Source organism: Rhipicephalus microplus, chromosome X (assembly GCF_043290135.1).
Source record: "Rhipicephalus microplus isolate Deutch F79 chromosome X, USDA_Rmic, whole genome shotgun sequence".
In the NCBI taxonomy this organism is placed as follows: domain Eukaryota; kingdom Metazoa; phylum Arthropoda; class Arachnida; order Ixodida; family Ixodidae; genus Rhipicephalus; species Rhipicephalus microplus.
The window spans coordinates 367,637,432-367,657,182 of NC_134710.1; the positions used below are offsets into that span (position 1 = coordinate 367,637,432).

Genomic DNA, 19,751 nt, shown 5'->3' on the forward strand with positions numbered 1-19,751 from the left:
CCCATTAAGATTGTTTCAAGTGTTGCATTTAGAGATGGTGGGCAGCCCTGCGCCGTCTGTATAAGGGGGAAGGACCCTCGTCAACCAGCATATATCCCCGCTTTTAGTCCTGTCTCCTCTCTTCAAGGTGAGAAGGACATAAAAACAATTGATTGATTGATTGATTGATTGATTGATTGAGCTCACGGTGCTAGCGAAAATCGACAGATGTGGAGATGGAAACGCCAGAGCACATGCATATGAGCGTTATCTACAAGTGATGCGTAATTTCCGAGTGCACAGACATGCAGGATGCCAATCTGTACAGTAACGCTTCGAGATGCGCGATGCGTCACATTAAAAGTGCCACGTTTTCCGCAATGAATTCGATTGAGAACACTGCTTCTGGTATTAAATAAAAAAAGTGAGAAGTAGGGAAAAAGTAAGAGAAGTTCATTAAATAGAGTTTGATATTCGCAGTTCATGCCTCAGCTCACCTGGCATGCCATAACACCATTTAAGCGCAAAGCAAGAATCCTATATAAGTAGCGCAGTTATTCGCGACGGGCTGATAACATTCATAATTCTCCGCGTGTCTGTCGACATACTTTCTCTATGTTATTCATGTGTTCTATATCGAATTTCGTTGTCGTAGTCAGCCAGCAAAAAAAAAAAAAGCGCGTGTCTGCTACGAAAGACAAACGAGAAATCCGAAGAAGGGAAGCATCAAGTGGACCACGCCGTGATTTTGAAAATCGATGAGGAGGTGCTCGTTTAGTGGTGCTATATTGGTGAAATTAGTTGAATCATTTCTGTATATATTTGTTTTGTTTAGCGCGATTCGCAGCTTTATAGACGATCAATTCGCCTATAATGACAGAAAAGCCGCGCATGCTGCCAGTCGCAGGTGGCGAACGTCCATCACAGCCTGCTAATGAGAAGAAGCCGATCTCTCCGAGTATAAGCGATCACTTGCAATTTAAAAGTCCCGCGCCAGCAGTGCGTGAGCTTAATAAGGTCGATGTACTCCGTTGATGGCAATTTTGGAAAGTGGCATATAGAAAGTACGTAAATAAGTGAAGGCTTCCATTTACTTGAAGTATAGTAAGACCTTTTATAGGAGACGCACAGCTAAAAACAAAAACGTGGCAGCATCATTTCACGTTCATCTATATACGTCAATCAAAATTATCGATGCGAGTACGTACCTCCTATACAGATAATAATAAGAATTTTCGGGCTTTAACGTCGCAAAGCTGCCTGCAGGCTGTGCGAGGTGCCTTATAGTGGAGGGTTTCGGATAATTCCGATCACAAGGGCTACTTTAACGTACTCTGAGAAGGCACTGTACATGGGCCTCCTGCATTTAGCCTCCATAGATGAGTGAAACGCATGCAGCGACCACGGGATCGAATCCGCGTCTTACGAATGAGCAGCCGAGCACCGCCACCACTGCGCCACCGCGCGGCTACCACGTGTACAGAGGCAGCGTTTCAACAAACAGAGAACGCGAGTAAAAGACAGACAAAAAGGAAAGAGCCTGTCTTTTACTCGCAATGTCTGCTTGTCTAAAGTCCGACTCAGTTTAACGTATATTGGATAACTGAATATGGAAATAATTTTACATTTTCGATGGAGTCCTCATTTTTTTTGTTAATGTTGGGTACGAACTTATACAATTTTCATTTTCTGCAGAGGTTCGAGATGGCCCCGCCGCGGTGGTCTAGTGGCTAAGGTACTCGGCTGCTGACCCGCAGGTCGCGGGATCAAACCCCGGCTGCGGCGGCTGCCATTTCCGATGGAGGCGGAAATGTCGAGGCCCGTGTGCTCAGATTTGAGAGCACGTTAAAGAACCTCAGGTGGTCAAAATTTCCGGAGCCCTCCACTACGGCGTCTCTCATAATCATATGGTGGTTTTGGGACGTTAAACCCCACAAATCAGTCATCAATCAGAGGTTCGAGATACGCGCTGCGTCACGCAAATGTTCTATGTTTCCCGCGAAGAAACCTAGCACCCGATGTTAAAGAAAGAGTGAGAACTAGGGAAAGGTAAGACAGGTTCTTCTTCTTTAAAGGGACACTACTGAGCAAAACGATTTTTCGCGTATTTGTGAAGTACGATTGCAGAATACCGAAAACATCACTCTCACCACGACACGACGTTTGGTAAACGAGAAAACGAGCGAAAAAAGAAAACGCGAGTGGAGACGCCACCTGCCGATTCCCGCAGCAAACAGCGTGACGTCATGAATTTCGAAGGCGTCTACTGGGTTCTACGTAGCTTCTAAACAATAATATTGAAGTATATTGTCGTCTTTCGTTGCCATGGACCCTGGCATAAAAAAGTTTCAGAAAATTTCATCGAGCTCGCAAAAATAAGAAGAATGTGTTTCAAAATGTATGACGTCACGCGTGCAGATTTCGGCGCGAAATTTAAAAGTGAAACTTTCAACCTCGATTTGCTTCGCTAATAATGAACTTACCCCACGCTATATTCAACACGTAAAGTCCATGGTATCTACCCATGCTTCACGACTGAATCGCGCGTCCACCGTGGTAGATCAGTGACGAAAGTGCTCGGCTGTTGACCCGAAAATCGCGGGTTGGATCCGGGCGGCGGCGGTGGAATTTCGATGGAAATGTAGAGGCACTGTGCGATGTCAGCGAATGTTAAATAACACAAGGTGGTCGAAATTTTCCGGGGCGCTCCACCACGGCGTCTCTGATAATCATATCGTCATTTTGGGACGTCAAACCTCACGCATTATTATATTATTACGGCTGAATCACGCGGTGAAATCAGAAGCGGCGCCAGTCTACGCAACGCGACCGATCACTCCGCCGCCAGGGAACCAGAAGCGGAATGGGTGTACAGCGTGACAGGGAACTCGGACATTCGACCGCCGTTTGTGTATACGCTTCACCGATATGGACAGCGGCGCCGCGACAAGGACACAACACGACGGCAGCAGTCATTGTGGCAAGCCAGAAGCGACAAAGGTACGATTACGCGATGCAAAATTCAGGAAGCACCCACTAATTCTTTTTTTCGACTCCACTATTTTTTTTTCTTTTCTTTTCGACTATCCCGTCTATGGCACGGACGACGCGGCAGAGTGGTCACGAAAGACAGCGGCCGGGCCTTCGCCAAAGACGCATCGGCCATAAACGACACGCACTCTGTCTGCATGGTGCCGCTTTGTGACCTGCCTGCTTGTACACCTGCGTGCATAGCTGCATGAAGAGTTGCGCCAGCTTGCGTATACACGCACGCACACGTTCTGTCGGCATCTTGAGGGCGGATCACGGCGCGTTCGGTGCGATCCGCGCTTAAGCACTGCGAGGATTTCTAAGAGCTTCCCGGTTGTGCCATGGGTGAGTGCACTGTCACGACAAGGCCCGTGCACCTGGTTGTTGGGCAGTTCAAGGCATCTGTTCATGGTTCTTTAGAGAATTCGGATCACCCACTATATTAAATGCGGTGGACATAATTTTACAAAATCTGCTCGCTATTGTACATGCAACATAAGTACACATAATGACTTCTGACTCAGTATTAAAGCGATAATAATGAGAACAAAAAGGTAAAGCCATTAGTAAGTTACCTTTTTAGAATGAGAAAAAAAACATATACTCATGACAAGACTCGGTGCAAGCCCGTGAAGGCGCAGAGAAGAAAACCGCGGTGGCGACACCATCCCTATGTTACCGTAGCTCGCTTGGACGTCATGGATTATGAGTCACTGTCTCGTTGCCCCTACAGCCAGTCTACCGTCGGTAAACATTAGGGGGTAAACGCGTGACAGCGTGTACATTGATATGTGTACTTTAACATTCCAAAACCACCATATGATTATGAGAGACGCCGTAGTGGAGGGCTTCGCAAATTTCAACCACCTAGGGTTCTTTAACGTGCACCCAAATCTGAGCACACGGGATTACAGCTTCTCCGCCTCCATCGGAAATGCAGCCGCCGCAGCCGGGATTTGATCCCGCGACCTGCGGGTCAGCAGCCGAGTTACCTTGGCCACTAAACCACTGCGGTGGGGCTAAGGCGCGTACACCACTTCTCGTCGCTTCAGTGAGAAACTAAAGATAAAACAAAAGATTGCGAGTTATTTTTATTAATCAAATATTTACATTAAAATAAAACAAAGAAGCTCTGAACGGCTACTTCACCAATGCGGTTTCCTGTTTTCTTTTAGTGTCCTTCGAGAGCATGTTCTGGCGCTACTGGAACGTTGTCGATCGCTTTATAGGGTCCACAAGGCCGTGAAGGCATAATTTGCCAATTTTTCAGGGTGGTACGCCTTTGCGAACGCCTTTGCGCACAGCGCGTGTGCCCGACGCGCGGGCACGCTTTTTCCGTTTCTTTGTTCTTTAATTTTATACCACATTTGTATTCCATCTCACCCGTATAGTTTGCCGCATGTCTCCTATTTCCTCTTAATGCTTTGGTAGGTGTTTAATTACTTTAAAATAGTATACTGCCGAAAGTCGGTAGTGCACGGTGCGGAGCGTCACAACGGCTTACGCCACCGTCCGCCCTTGGACAGAAACGTGACACAGCTTTCGAGGAATCAAAGCCGCAGCCTTTCTGTTACCGGTTGAATGGCCTTGGTAAATCATCAGAACACGACCATCAAGACTGCGCATGTTTTAAAGCCATACATTAATTTCTATACATGCCGGTTCACCCCACAGCCTGCCCCGCCATGGTGGTCTATAGTGGCTGAAGTACTCGGCTGCTGACCCGCAGGTCGTAGGTTCGAATCCCGGCTGCGGCGGCTGAATTTCTGATGGAGGCGGAAATGTTGTAGGCCTGTGTGCTTAGATTTGGGTGCACGTTAAAGAACCCCATAGGTGTTCGAAATTTCTGGAGCCCTCCACTACGGAGTCTCTCATATTGTCGCGGAGACTGCTTTCAAAGAGGTTTCTACCAGGAAAACTAGCAAGCCGCTATGTAAGCGTCTACAATGCCGCGCACTTTCTGCGGCACCGCGAGGCATGACTCTCGTGCACGGGCACGAGCCGAGAGACTGACCTCGTGTTGCTCAGAAAGGGACCCGTGTGTGGAACGCTTTAGCGGACTCTTCTTTGGTATAAGTTTCTGGGCACAAGGGTTGCCTTAATAAATCATTGCGTGTGTGTGTTCCCCCTCTTGTATTATGTGACAATATGGTGATTTTGGGACGTTAATCCCCATATATATATATATATATATATATATATATATATATATATATATATATATATATATATATATGAACAAAATCTCCAAATGTATAACGTTAGACAGTATACCTTCGGGTGTGGCAGCACAGCTAACAACTCGGCCTTTTCACAAAATTAAATTGTCTGAGGTGTTCGACACGTGACGTCCCCGGCTTTTAGATCTAAGTTGATTTCAACGTACATTAGGCGGCGCTTGCGTTTCAGTGAGCGACACTGCACTGCATCTCCGTCGAAAAAGTCGTTTAGTAATGTATGAGTGTGAACAAAGACCACTGACGCCATCGACAGCCTCCTTACGCCAGATCACATTAATATAGCCTGGCACAGCTATCGGCTGGCAGGACTCCACTTTAGGTTCTAAAGCAATTCTCCAGTACAGATAGAAATGTATTATTTAGGCGCTCGTATATATACGAGACCTGGAACTAAATTATTTGGGGCCGTCAACTATCGCCACAAAAGAAACAAAAAAACGAAGGAAACGACCGGAAGAAGGCCCGTATAGGCCTATTGCATGTTACTAAAACAGTGGTAGGCGCCGTCGACATACTGAAGTGTTTGTAGCAACGGCACGGCACGTGCGCTTCGCCCAGTCCAAAGCTCGCCACCGCCCTCTGTGATCACGTGACACATGGTACAGCAGCTGCGAAGCTGCCTCCGAGAACAGCGCGTTTGGAAGGAGCCTCCCACGTACACGCGAGAGGCTCCTTCGAACGTAACGACTTCGAATGTAAGTACTGAAGTCGACTGTGACTGGCATGAAAATTTATTTCTATCCGCATTCAAAATTTTGAGTTGTCACGCACCCTTATGAATTGGTTGAGAAAAAGGTGAATACATATAATTGAATATGGAGGGTTGTGAGCGCGTAAGAATAAACACACAATCTAGCTGTCACAGAGCACTTACCAGATGGAGAATCTTCTCTTGGGTGCCATGCCTTTCTTTGCCAGTGCGTCGCGTACGGAATTGTGCCTTCGCCAAAAGCCTTCCATGACGACTAGCGTACACGGGTATTTGCCACAGCGACCGTCAAAAGGAGTACGTCCCTTCTCGAGCACAGAAAGTCAGCCGCTCACTGGTACGCTCTTTTTTCCTTCTCTCCAGCGCACTGTCTGAACTCTTTGTCCAACGTCACAAGGTCCCTCACGGACGAGCACAACGAACCGACGGAGTCCTCGGGACCTCGTATCTGCACCCGGCGCGTTGCTCGCTCCGCTAAGGCCTCGCTTGGTTTTCTGGTGAGAACGAAGCAGCTGCGACAGCGGGACGCTTCGCTTTTTAGCCACGGCCCGTGCGAATCGCGGGACCAGGCAAACGCGGCGTAAACAATGGCAGCACTACAGAAGGCGGCCCGCGGCGCCAACGCGAAGTGGAGACACGGTCGCGGTCCTCGGCGCGGGCGTTAAAGAGAGTCGCGAGAGAAACGCACCTCGGAAGTGAGTGCGAATTCCGCGCAGGCGGCAGCGAGCACATCTTACGGACCCCACTTGATGTCAGCGGCGACTCCTCAACGTCCTCTGTGACACACAGCGGGAGGGCTTTCAAACCAGAGGTGGTGAAGTAGCACTGACATAGAACACGACGGATTCACGCCAATCTAGCTTCTTCTCGTTAATCGGTGTGGCCTGGGCGGCCCTCACTGTACTGATGCGGAGAACTGAAACGTCTGAAACGTTTACACCAAAGGTGAAAGCATGATGCGAGAAGAATGTCATCCGCACTTCGGTTCTTCATTAGAAGCACACAACGGGTCCTTAGACACACACGCGGACGGTTGTAGAGCCCTCGAGCACTCTTATACCCTGAGCCGGGGTAGCCAACCAGACACTGGAAAGACAATGTCCCAAGGCGAACTTGCCCGCGGAAACGTGAAATTACGAAGGGTTATTCGCAGCAGTGATTCAAGACACGTGAGCGAAGGACGCGACTGTGAGCTGGACGGGAGGTGAGGAGATAAATGGTTGATCCGACCAACGTATACCCGGAGGGCACGGAAAGCTAACGTCGGCGAAAAAGACGCACACAAAAGCCACGACGAACTACGCCAAGGACAGAGGACAACAATGGGGGCAAACCACGGCTGTAGTTCGGGCCCTGGCACTGACAACGCCGAAGAAGCGGACCTCCTCTCTCCGTCAGGATCGTCCACTTACACGGGGCAGCCCAGCTTAGAACGCGGCCGGCTGAGTCAGAGCGACAAGTAGCGCGTTGTTTTCGTCCGGGACGCCTTGGTCGCCGCGCGGCAGGCGGCTGTCAGTCAAAGGAATGAAGTCGTCGGGTGATCTTCTTGTCGGAGAGCGCTTCCGCGTGCGAGAGGGTGGCACAACGGAGACACGACGCGCCGTTGGATGTACTTCTTCCAGGAGGCAAGCGCTGCGTGCGATTAGTTCAAGCGGTCCTTTTTTTTTTCTCACGGCGATGATGAAAGCGTAAAAAGACGCCGACTCCTTACACGCGTCGAGCAAATAAATAAGTTCCCGATCCTGGTATAAGGCCCTAAACACCAAGTCTTGCGATAGACCCTGTTAAGAAAAATCTCAGATATTGAAGGAAGTAGTCTCACGTCCCTAAATCACTGTTTCAGTTCAATAAGGATCATGTGAATATTAACAAATCAGAACTCGCAAACGTATGACAACAGAGCTTGTTTTGGCCCACACGAGGCGCAGAGCAAGCCACTGCACCTCCCCGTTCAATCACGGTAAGCAGGAGGAACTCGACGAAATCGTAAACAAAGTACTCAACTTTTATGGGTAAACTCGTGAAAGCTTCCGCAGCGGGGTAAACTGTGTCCTTGGTCCTTGTCTTCACAACTGTGTCGAGCCCCGTTCGTGAAAACCTAAAGCGTCACTCACGTGAAGAAAAGTTTACGAGCCGAAAGTAAAAATGTATACACTTATAGGCACGCTGAAAACGAGGAGTAGAAACCGTGCAGGGCCTAGCTTTTTTACGCCGCCTTCCGTTGGGACGGCGAAAGTAGGCTTTCTACTCTAGGTGACGACCCGAACAATGCAGCTTTGTCCCTTGAGACAATAGAACGTGAAAAGGGTCACTTGTCGCGCACAGCTGCGGGCGACAGCAAAGTGTTTGTATGTTACTCCCAAGACGGGACGATAGTAACTATCCGCGCTTAGTGTCTCATCTGTGACGCTAAACGTCGAAGCTTTCTCCGAGAGAGAGAACACGAACCGAAGCGAACTCGACGTGCAGACAAGTTACGCGTAAGCGTGTTACTAACCTCAGAAGAAAAAGCTTTTTTGAAATGATTCAATCAAACTGCCGGAACACCGTGCACACCATCCTGGATTCCGGATAAAATACTGAACAACCGGTTCGCTAGTTCTTCTGCTTTGTTTTTCTTACCGAAATATCCTTACAGAGCGTAAGCCAGCCGGCGAGAGAAAAAACTTGTCGTTCTTTGCACTGATCGACTCCTTCACAACCGTATATTCAATCACCTAATGCGCAATCAATCTGCTTCCGATAGCACCTACAACAAAATAATCATTAATATGCTAAATTATTTCCACCATGCAAGTCTCATGCGCAGCTGAAAAGAACAATTCTGAGAATAGCGCAACGCGTAAAGAGCGGGACAAACTAAAAGGGCGGAATATTAGTTCTTTTTTTTTTCTTTTTCATTAAGCGGCACAGCACTTAGGAAGCTCGCGTCCGAGGGGCAGGGGATGTTGAACTACGAGACAAAGAAGAACGGATCACTCTCACCGAGGACAAAGTAGGAGGAGAGTTATGGTGACCATCCAAAAATAACCTATTTTCGCGGAAAATCTCGTGCTACGCGCCTTAGATGGCCATCACTCATTGTTAAGGTGGTTCGAGAACATCGACCAAGCAGGACGCTCGAAAAAAAGTTGCGTACAACCGTTAAGGTCGATTGACTTATTAGGGATGCGCAAGTAAAAACAAAACGAACGACTTAAGCAAGCGGACTTGACGAATAAGCCGGCCACTTTTACCATGCAAGTGGAAATCTTTCGAAGAAACGTCTTCTACGAATGACAGTTCATCTCACCGGTAGGGACAAGAGAGGAGATGGTAGCGCTGCCCACCGTGACACTAAATTGATGTTCACGGAAACTATAACAGAAAAGCAACGGCGACTGGAGCGGTGTCAACAGCGCTTTCGCGCACAGGGATAAACAAAGTGAACGAAGAAAGATCGCCGACACAGTGGTTGGGATGGAAACGTCACTGACACTTCAAAGTCAGCGGAGCGGCGACACTGTCCACGAGAGTGCCGAGAGAGGGAGGCGATGCCATTGACGACAGCCGACGCCGCTGGGTTCCGTCGACTCGATGTCCAACAACGTGCGCCGACGAATGTCCACTCGACGTCAACGACGATAAGGACGAGCGCCGGACGCCGCAACGCGCTGGCCTGAAGGCGGCACTTCCGAAAAACGCGCGCCTAAACCGCGAGGAACGGATAGGGGAAACACGCACCACTAACGCTGCTCTACACCGTCGGCACGGCGGGCGCAGAGACGAGAGCGACCGCGTCGGGCGCAGCGTTGGCTCGATCTCCCCGCGACCGTCGTGGGGCGCAGACACGCTGGCGGCGGTTCCTGAGAGAGGGGGCGCACCAAGGCGCTGCGCCGGTCCACGAGGAGCCAGCCGGCGCTGCGATCGAAGAAAGCCGGCGGCACACCGCGGCGGCCAATGCGAATCACCGCGAGCGCTATAGACGTTATGGGAAGCTAAAGGTCGCCAGTAAAAACGCGCAGGGCCACGCATTTCGCGGACATGCGCGCTTGACAGAGCACGCCGAGCGTGGCGGCATGCGACCAAACGACGTGCGACGAATGGTGATCGATTTGAGAACACTAACCGTGTAAACGGCCCTACACGTGACGGATATTGTTGTTACAGTTCATCCTGTGCTCTTTGTGCATGCACTCATTGATTGATGACCGTGCATTCCATTTGTTTGCAAAAAAATTGTCGGTGCCCTCTTTCTTTTCTTCGGCCACTCTTCTTCCGTAATCCTTGTTTAGCATTGGCTAATTTTTTCGAACGCGACGCTCTGTGTATACCCCCTAATTACATGCAGCTCCTCAATAAGGAACGATAACTTGAGTAAACTTTCAGACATGTAGCTCTAAAACATCGAATAACACGTGTAGGCAGGGAGCATGATAAAAAAAAAGAAAGAATCAGATGTAGCTAAGCTATGTTGAGGTGCTCTTGTATGACATATGACACTATCAAGAAATAATTCATCATGTAACTTTTTTGCACAAGTCATCGAAGCATCGGGTAATTCAAGAATACCCTATATGCTTGCTTGATTTGCCCCACCTTGTTGAGTATGATAAATAAAGATTCATAAATCTACTGAATAAACCTCAACCTAGTGGTTTAAGTCAATAGGTGACCTTTACTCGTTTTACACTAGATATTAAAGAAAAAAACAACAACATATAACGCGGACCAAAGAAACAAGATTCCAACTGATTCACATGAACCTGCTTCAAATAAGCTGCGAGTCGTAAGAACGCGCTGCTAAGACAGAGCATCAGGTCACTGAAACATATACATATAATGTATGAGCGTGGGCATATGTGCGCGTGCATATTGCAACCGCATCAGAAAAAGAATCCCACAAAATTTATGCGAATCACACTGCTATGCAGACGAATTATTTGTCCAGGCGGTCATTATTTGAAAGGAATCCAAAATGAGAGCATTAATTCAAATAATTGACTCATTTGTTACGAACTTAAGGACACCCCGTTTATGCACGAAATAGCTGGAACGAACCACCATAAAGTCGCGTTCCCAAGTTCCAAAACGTATGAACACCCGCTCCCAGTAAAAAATTGGCAGATCCTACGTACAGTGCAAATCGATGATATGCGAAGCACGAATGAGGAAGGTTGACACGTCACTTTCAAATCAGCAAAACTTATGTGGCGGACGTAAATTATGCCGTACATGACTTCCATGTCATTATTATCATGTTTGCGCCTGGCATTTGTGTACATCGTCCATTCAGGTCACGTAACGCCAAATTTGGTATATGTGAAGCTGGCGAAATGGCCGAGCACGCACTATGAGCGTAGCATGTAGTCATGTTTTGCGTGACATACACGTCATGATTATCATCTTTAAACGTGTCATTTACCTCCGTCATCCATTCACGTTATTTATTGCCAAATGTGATACACGTAAAGCTAGTGAGACGGCTGCGAGCGCATCATGAGCGTGGAATGTAGTCATGTTCTTACTCGACACACATGTCATGATTATCATGTTTGCACCGTTCATATACCTTCCTCATCCATTCACGTCACGTAACATCAAATTTGGCATATGTGAAGCTAGCGAAACGGCCGCCAGTGCATCATAAGCGTGGTATGCAGTCATCTTGCATGACACGGATGTCATGATTATCATGTTTGCACCAGTCATATACCTTCGTCATTCATGGACGTCACGTAAGATAGATAGATAGATAGATAGATAGATAGATAGATAGATAGATAGATAGATAGATAGATACATAGATAGATAGATAGATAGATAGATAGATAGATAGATAGATAGATAGATAGATAGATAGATAGATAGATAGATAGATAGATAGATAGATAGATAGATAGATAGATAGATAGATAGATAGATAGATAGATAGATACGGCCAAAGTCGCCAAAGTTCGCTAAAAATGCTTCTCATTTAAAACGCATTCTCCGCGTGAGCTTGCAAATCTCACTTTGAAAAAAGACGTCATTGGCTCAGGACATTAAGCATAGTGCACGGTTTAGCGTGATACCGGTGCATTTTTGCCACGACTTCTTATAAATAAAAGATGGAACAACAGGTACTTATACTCACGAATTCTGGAATAAATACGCGTACATCCGGACACTTCTATTTCAACGACTTAATCACATAGACGATAACCAAGCCACCTGATTGCGCGCAAGCCCACATCTTCAGCTCAAGAATTTGTATATAGTGGATCTCCTACCAAGACATAACCGACAACAACAGACAATCAGTGACAACTTGTTTTTTTTTAATGACAAGCAGATGAGGAAAGTCATAACCGTGATTTGACCGATGTCTTGAAATTGAAGCGAAAAGTTTTTAGCGGAGCGTATAAATTTGGAACGAAAGAAACAAGATAAAACTGAAGCGCTTCACCCCTAACCAGGACGACTCGGCATTCCTTAAACTCAACCCGCGATGTTTCCTTCCGGTTTCAGAGTAGGTCAGAAAAAAGAAAAGAAAATCCGGCTTCTGCTATACATTATATAGGCTCGCAAGTATGGCTCGAAACAACCAACTGCACGAACGGGAACGTAAGACTAAAAAGTATAAATAAACGAAAGACATTCTTGTTATGTATGCACGGCGCGTTTCGGGATCGCGACGCTCCAAGTGTTTCACAGTCGTGGCGAGAAAGTAAAGGAATAATAATAAGAAAGGGGGGGAGTGGATGAATCAACAAAACAGCAACGACGGCACTGCGCTACGGTTTGGTGCGCTTCGCCAGCTGTAAACGCATGCACGCATGTATGACCCCTCGAACAAGATCCATATGCAGTGATTACGCTGCAAGGGCTCATCTGAGAAGTGATCTACACAAATTATATCCAGCAGCATAACCGTGCTTTTGAGGCAAGGCGACCGCGTATATGTTTGAGACTGGCGTGACATCGAGGGGACGGTGCGAAACATTTTCCCGAAAGGCGCGTTTGTTTTTATCTTCATTTACCCGTTATGACTGGTCAACATCGACGAGGGAAACTGCGCTTCGCAACTTTCGAACACGAGCTTGCATGTGCCCAGTTAAAATCATTCGGACATCCTTCCTGCTTTCAAAGTACCAAAAAAAGAAAAACGGGACAAATAGAGGAGGCTGTAGATAATCACGGACGTTACAAGAGACAACGCGTCCCTACACAGAGGTATTTTCATCGTAGTTGAACCGTGACTCGCGCTGAACAATACGGAACATTTTCTGTTCTTACGAGATTTGTTATGTACGAATACAGCACAACCGCGTCGCTGTTTACCCGAAAACATTACTGACACAAAATTCCCGAAGGAAGTGAAGCGTAACTTTTCTGCCTGTTACTCCCAGCCCTGCATAAACCACCCACGCCATCCAAGGCACGCAGTCTGGCTATAACAGGCGGTTGCAAATGAGGCGACCCGTACATAGAGATGTCCAGTGAGGCGATGCGCCACTACGGTATGCGAGTGCTGCGCCCGACATTCGCCAAATGCTCAGTCGCCGAGTGTGCATTCTTCCAGATGCTTAACGCGCACACAACAACAACATGCGGCGCAGTCAGTTTGGAGAAAGCCAGACCGGACGGACGCGTGTGTGTATAGGCACCAGCGTCGTTGTGGTGTTTGCGATGGGTCTTCTTTTTGCGAGCAAAAGAGCGGCACGCTTTAATCTCTCTTGTGTATCGTTCTCTCTCTACCTCACCGCCCCCCTCCCTGTAACAATAATGTACACATAAACACACAGACAGTCTATAATTGGCTTGCTTATCGAATAGTCGGCTTGCTTATCGAATTCAAATATTTCTCACGTAGTATTCGATTGCCTATAGGTCGTCATGTGCGCGTGATATACAACATAATATCGGGAGGCAACAGCACGCTACATTTTAGCCCGCAGAAACCACAAGAAGTAAATCGCGAAACGTTGTTCGGTGGAGGAGGCACATAGAAAGCTAGAAGCTTGCGGCTAAACTCTCGTGCATTTCTACAAGCCGGAAAGCTTTAGAACGCGAACAGAGAGGCCATCTGTTCATTGTGCCCTGTTTGGGCTCTTATATACGCAACACTTGCATAATGTGACGGCATCTTGCTAACATTGTGAATTTGTTATAGGACGGGAACATCATTTAATAAAAATGGTGCCAAACGGCTACTTGAACATTTTAACCCGAATCAATACACATCTACTCGTTCAGGATAAATTTCCACTGATTAAAGTGCAATAATGTACGTATCCACCTTTGCAAAATCAAGCTATGGACATTTTCACACTAACTAAACGCAGAGATATACATACCAGTAGGCAGATTTTTATTATGTATTTATTTAAGTACACGAAAGTTTCTGTATTTCGCGCCCACTGAAATGCGGCTGCCGCTTTCCGGAAGCCAATTCGCGTCTTCGACCTCACAAGCGTAACATCTTATATATACAACTGCAGTGTGTACTAGCAAATTACAGGAATAGATTTACCTTGAGAAAATACGTACAAATCTCTACATTCCATATACCCAATGGTGTTTCAGTAAGCGTATTAGAGGGAACGGGCATTTAAGCCCATTCGTGTGTTTCACGTCATCCTGCAAATAGTACCCGAGCGAACAAATGCATTTTGTATTGAAGAGTTCTTGCTTGTGTGTACACATGTTTGTGCAGTCAGACCTTCCAGTCATCTAAAATACACCACTATTTTTCGTGGTCGGGTATTCATCTAATATTTTGGCGTATTGAAAATACTAACAATAAGTTCTTAATTTTATTACGAAAGTGTTTCATGCTGGGGTCTGCCTCGGAAGTGATGTTGAAAAAAATATACTAAGAGATCATACAGAGGAAAGCCAAAACGCAGGCATCCGTCGCGCGGAAGCGAACCAGTAACCTCTCAATAGTCAGCGCATGGCGCTAACCACTACGCCACAGAGCGTATGCTGGTGGGTGTGTCAACAGCAAGCCATTTATATATACACCATAAACTGTTCGGCTGTCCTCAGAGCTTCGAAAATTTGGCGCGTTTTCGTTATCAGTGGTGAGACGGCGTGACAGGCTTGCGTTGGGAGCGCTCTAAACGTCGTCACCTGCACGAAGTGACGCCTACACGGAGCGTGGTCTCTCCTGCGCGCGCTTATCACACTCGTAATTTGGGAGAGGACGAAGGACACGTCGCACGCTGCCGTGGCCGCGTTTACTAAAGGAGCACGCTGCGGCTGCTGACAGAGGACGAGGAAGAATTGTGACAGTTGTTCACGCTTGTCCTGTGTATCTTATGCGCTCGTTTTGTGCGTCTTTCTTTCTGTTTCAAAAGTGCGCTTTATGTGTCTAGCTGCGATAGTTAGTCCGTACCGCGCTCGTACTATGTATGCTAATTTCGTGCGTTCTTTCTGCTTGAGGTGTGCGCTGCACGTTTCGAGCTGCTTGCCGTTCCTAACCTGACTTCGGACATGTTGCTGAAACGATGCACGATAAACGCTCAACTACCTATGTAAAAACACGTTTAGCTTTAGTGTTATGCCGATTCCTATAAAGGGTGATCAGCCGCGCTTTTTTCGTCAAGAAGATAAGAGAGGCTGGGAAAAAATCACAGGATATCCACGGAATGGATGATGGATTAATGGATGTCCTTGCGTCCGTCCGTCCATCTAGTGAACACTTCAAGTACCACGATCTCGCTTTTTTTAACATATATTATTCAACTACAAGTACCGCCATCCAGCGAACAATTCAAGGACTGAACGAGAGTATGTACCACACTTCTGCTGTCAGCGTTCTTTTAACACCGAGGGCGTCGTGCTACCTTTTTTCGTAACATGTGGTTATGCGGATATGTGTCCGATAGTGGGTGTGTGCCACTGGTTTGCGGGTATGTGCCACAGGTTACGCACTACGACAACAGGGGACGCGCAAGCCACGCCATGAGAGCATCGTCCCTAAAAAAGAGCAGTTTGGAAAGCTATACTGCACCCAAAAGTACACTTCGGCAATTACACAGCAGTGCACATGAACATCGTCATTAACAAGTGGAATAAACATCAAGTGAGTAAAAGAAACGAAACAATGGAGAAGCAGAATTATCAGCAAAAATGCAACGCAATTTCGTTGGAAATAATTATTAAAAAACAGAGTGCAGCAACTTATAATGTAAAATGAAACAGCGAATTTCGAAGAAATGGAAATTTATGAGAAATAAACTCCAATAAACACTCGATTTCGTCCCCCCGAAAATAATCCCCGGAAAACACGAAGTCGTAGTCCTAAAGAACTCAAGGGCGCTGCTAAGAGGCGAGCTTTCGCTAGACGCCGACGAAACTCTGCGGATAGGAAAGGAAAGACGCCGTATAGAGTGACGCCGTTCGACATGGACGTTATGCAGGGAAAGCTACAACGCGTAACGCGGCACCGGCGCGGTGATGTGCTGCTTTTAGTGCTTGACTTCAGACCCAAAGGTCGCGGAATCGAATCTCTAGTCCACGACCACCGCATTTTGATGGAGGCGGCATGCTAGACACTCGTGTTTGATGATTTAGGGGCACGTTAAAGAAGCCCGGGTGGTAGAAATTTTTGGAGCCCTTCTCCACTGCGGCATCCCTTGTAGTCATATCGTAGTCTTGAAAAGAAAAAAAAAAAACAACGATTATTATTTTAACGCCCAATGGGCTCCGCGCGAGCCCCTCTTTCCCACTTCCACCCTTTCTTTCTACACAGTGAGCTATATGCAACCGGTGGAAGTGCTTTGTTTGCCTCCGCTGCTAAATTAACTGTCAAAGTACATGCTCTAAGCTTCCGACGCTAATATCCCGCTGCTCCTTAATTTCTAATTAGGGAGTATAGTAGTCGTCGGTGAATTTCATTTTCTTGTTCTTTTCTTTCTTTTTGAGCTATATCGGAGCCGTGTGTATATTTAGCGCTCCTTTCGAGCGTTAATGTTACATAAAAACATGTAGATTACATATAGCGCGTACGAAAAATAAACAATTGATTGATATGTGGGGTTTAACGTCCCAAAACCACTATATGATTATGAGAGACGCCGTAGTGGAGGGCTCCAGAAATTTAGACCACCTGGGGTTCTTTAACGTGCACCCAAATCTGAGTACACGGGCCTACAACATTTCCGCCTCCATCGGAAATGCAGCCGCCGCAGCCGGGATGCGAACCCGCACCCTGCGGGTCAGCAGCCGAGTACCTTAGCCACTAGACCACCGCGGCGGGGCTGCGAAAAATAAACAAGGCGGCCCGATTCCACGATTATAAACCGAGCATATCGGCACCCGACATCGTGGAAATGATGACGCCCAACGCGTTAACGCGGAACCATGGGGCAAGCGTGAGCAAAAACGAGCCCCACAGGCATCTTGAATTATGCACGAATGCGCGGCAACGAGCTTAGATCTCCGAACCATGTCTTCGTTTACCTTTGCCGCCCACGATTACGGTGACTTCGCCAGTGTTCGATGCAGAGTATACACGGCCAACGATGCTGTCACGATGCAATATTTTCAGTTGATTTACTCATGTAGAGAGATAGACACCAATAGATAATGAAAAGTAATCGCCTCAATGGCATTAGAAAATAGGCGAGAAAAAGTAAACCTACGCGGAAGACAAAAAGCCCCATTCACGAAGCTTTGCGATCGTACAAGTGCACTTGGCCAGCAGCCTTCGGCAATGGTATGTCGGGTTTAAGGTTTCGTTGTATTTTCTCATATAAACTTTTCAGGTGTAAAAAGCTTTCATAATTGTAGCCCAAAACCTTGTCGGCTGTGTCCGCCTACTACATGATCCTTTCCTTTTTTTGTGTGTGATTGTTACACGATAGGGTAAGGAAGGCTGCGCTCAACGACTTCAAGGTTAGCCCCCTTTGTTAGCTTGGCTACGGCTAGCCAGTCAAAAGCATTAGGAAGTATATAGGAGCCATGTGGAGAAGACGTGCGGGTCCTGTGGTCTCGCGTTCAATGAGCAGGGGATGCGAACTTCAAGCCGTTCGAAAAACGAACCTTTTTGTCACCCTCGCGTGGTTAGCCAGACACACGCTCTCACTCTAAAAAATCGTCATTCTGATATGTCACCATGAGGATAACAAGAGGGTTCGCTTTTGAACAGTTATGAGATTACAGGTACAACTACACTCGGCAGGCCCAACAGCACCGCAATTGATTGAGTGGGGTTCGACGTAAAAAATTATACCATATGATTATGAGAGACGCCGTAGTGGAGTAGAGGGCTCCGGAAATTTCGACCACCTGGGAATCTTTAACGTGCACCCAAATCAGCGCACACGAGGAACAGCATCGCAAGTCCTTTTGATGGTGGCGCTACAATACTCCAGAATATCAACGGTGGGCGCCCTCACAAGACACGACAAAACGGTTGTTACTCGTTCCGTCTATTAGTATTTCCTGCACAGAAAACAAAACAACAACAAAACCGTCGACCATATCCAGTAAGCAACAACTCACAATAGGCTTTGTCACAAGGCTGGCCGCTGGGTCGCGTGGCATAAACTACGCGATTCTTATGCACTACCACTTATTGCGGGTGAGAGCCACGGGGCAGAAAAAGTCGCACTTTCCCGAATGGCGAGTGCGGCAGGCTGCACGTATAGAAATGCCTGAGACGACTCGCAAGTGAAAGCCAGCTCATTTTTATACTCAGTCAATCGTATTGATCCCCCCCCCCCCCCCCCCCCATAACCTTCAAAGCTCCTAGTACCCCTCATAGTTTCACACTGCCTCCGGACATTGGAAGCTTTCTGGCCATCGCATACCTCCAGGATCGGCTACTCTTTGAACACGCGTCGATTTCATCTGATGACGTCACGTTATCTGTCACCACAGTGTGACGTAATCGTGATGTTCCTGTGACGCACAATATTTAGCGACCTGTGATGTTATTATGGCGTAGGAGCGGGACGTCATCCCCAGATGATTTTTTTTTTGCGTCACTCGTGCTTGCGTCGCGGACACCGACAGCAACTTCTCGCGCTTTATGAAGCACCTACGGCCTTCACCTCAATTGGAAGACTTCAAGGATAATCGACGCTATAGCGGACCAGTGAACAATATCTTGCCTCATGGACTGGCGTAACCCCAGAAAACACAATGTTCTCTGTAATTTGCAGTAAGTTTACTTGATTAGATCAATAAACACACGTGTAAACTAGATATCTTTCTTCTTAGCAAAAAAAAAAAAAGGACACGCACACTGCGCAAGACGTAATCGAGGGTGATAAGGACCGATACCCGGAGGGCACTGCGAAATCACTGAGCAATCTCGTTAAGGTACGCATCTTCAAACGGAAGTGGTTTATGCGGAGCCCGCGGCAACGCTATAGACTCGAGCTAAGACCCTAACCGCGGTGGGGCTTCTTTCCGCTGCTTGCCCTGCACCCTGTGGAAAGGGGAGGCACCACGAAGCCTCCGAAGCTGCTGTCTGACTCCATGACAGCGCATTACCTGACCCGGGCGCGTACTCCATCAACCTTCATTGAATAGAGAGAGAGAGAAAGAGAAAGAGAGAGAAAGAGAGAGAGAGAGACTGCGTACACGATTAAAGAGATCGCCCTCTCAAGGCGAGTGTGGAAGGCCGCACGAATAGAAAAACGAATTGGGATGATGCTGGCAAAGTACGGGGACAAATAATCCGGGCAAAAGTTTATCGATCTGTAATCCGTCACGGATACTTGGTCGTCGCTTTTCAAAAAAGAAGATAACAAGAGTGTCACGTGCCCGTTCGTGCATTACGTGAGCAGTCCCATTCTTGAAAAGCGTTATGAGGC

The 19,751-nt window shown here is 47.3% G+C and overlaps 1 protein-coding gene across 7 annotated transcripts in view; it reads right to left on the reverse strand.

Moving 5' to 3' along the window:
- The window catches only part of LOC119161094 (rap guanine nucleotide exchange factor 2), a 720,936-nt gene that overhangs the window by 357,653 nt on the left and 343,532 nt on the right, over window positions 1-19,751 (reverse strand). The window contains exon 1 of one of the 7 annotated variants that reach the window (XM_037413429.2): window positions 6,124-8,395. The exons of the other annotated variants lie outside the window; for them this stretch is intronic. Coding sequence (XP_037269326.2) covers window positions 6,124-6,209 — 86 coding nt within the window. The 5' untranslated portion in view covers window positions 6,210-8,395. Of the gene's footprint in view, window positions 1-6,123; window positions 8,396-19,751 lie in introns of those variants that run through there. 7 annotated transcript variants of the gene reach the window in all.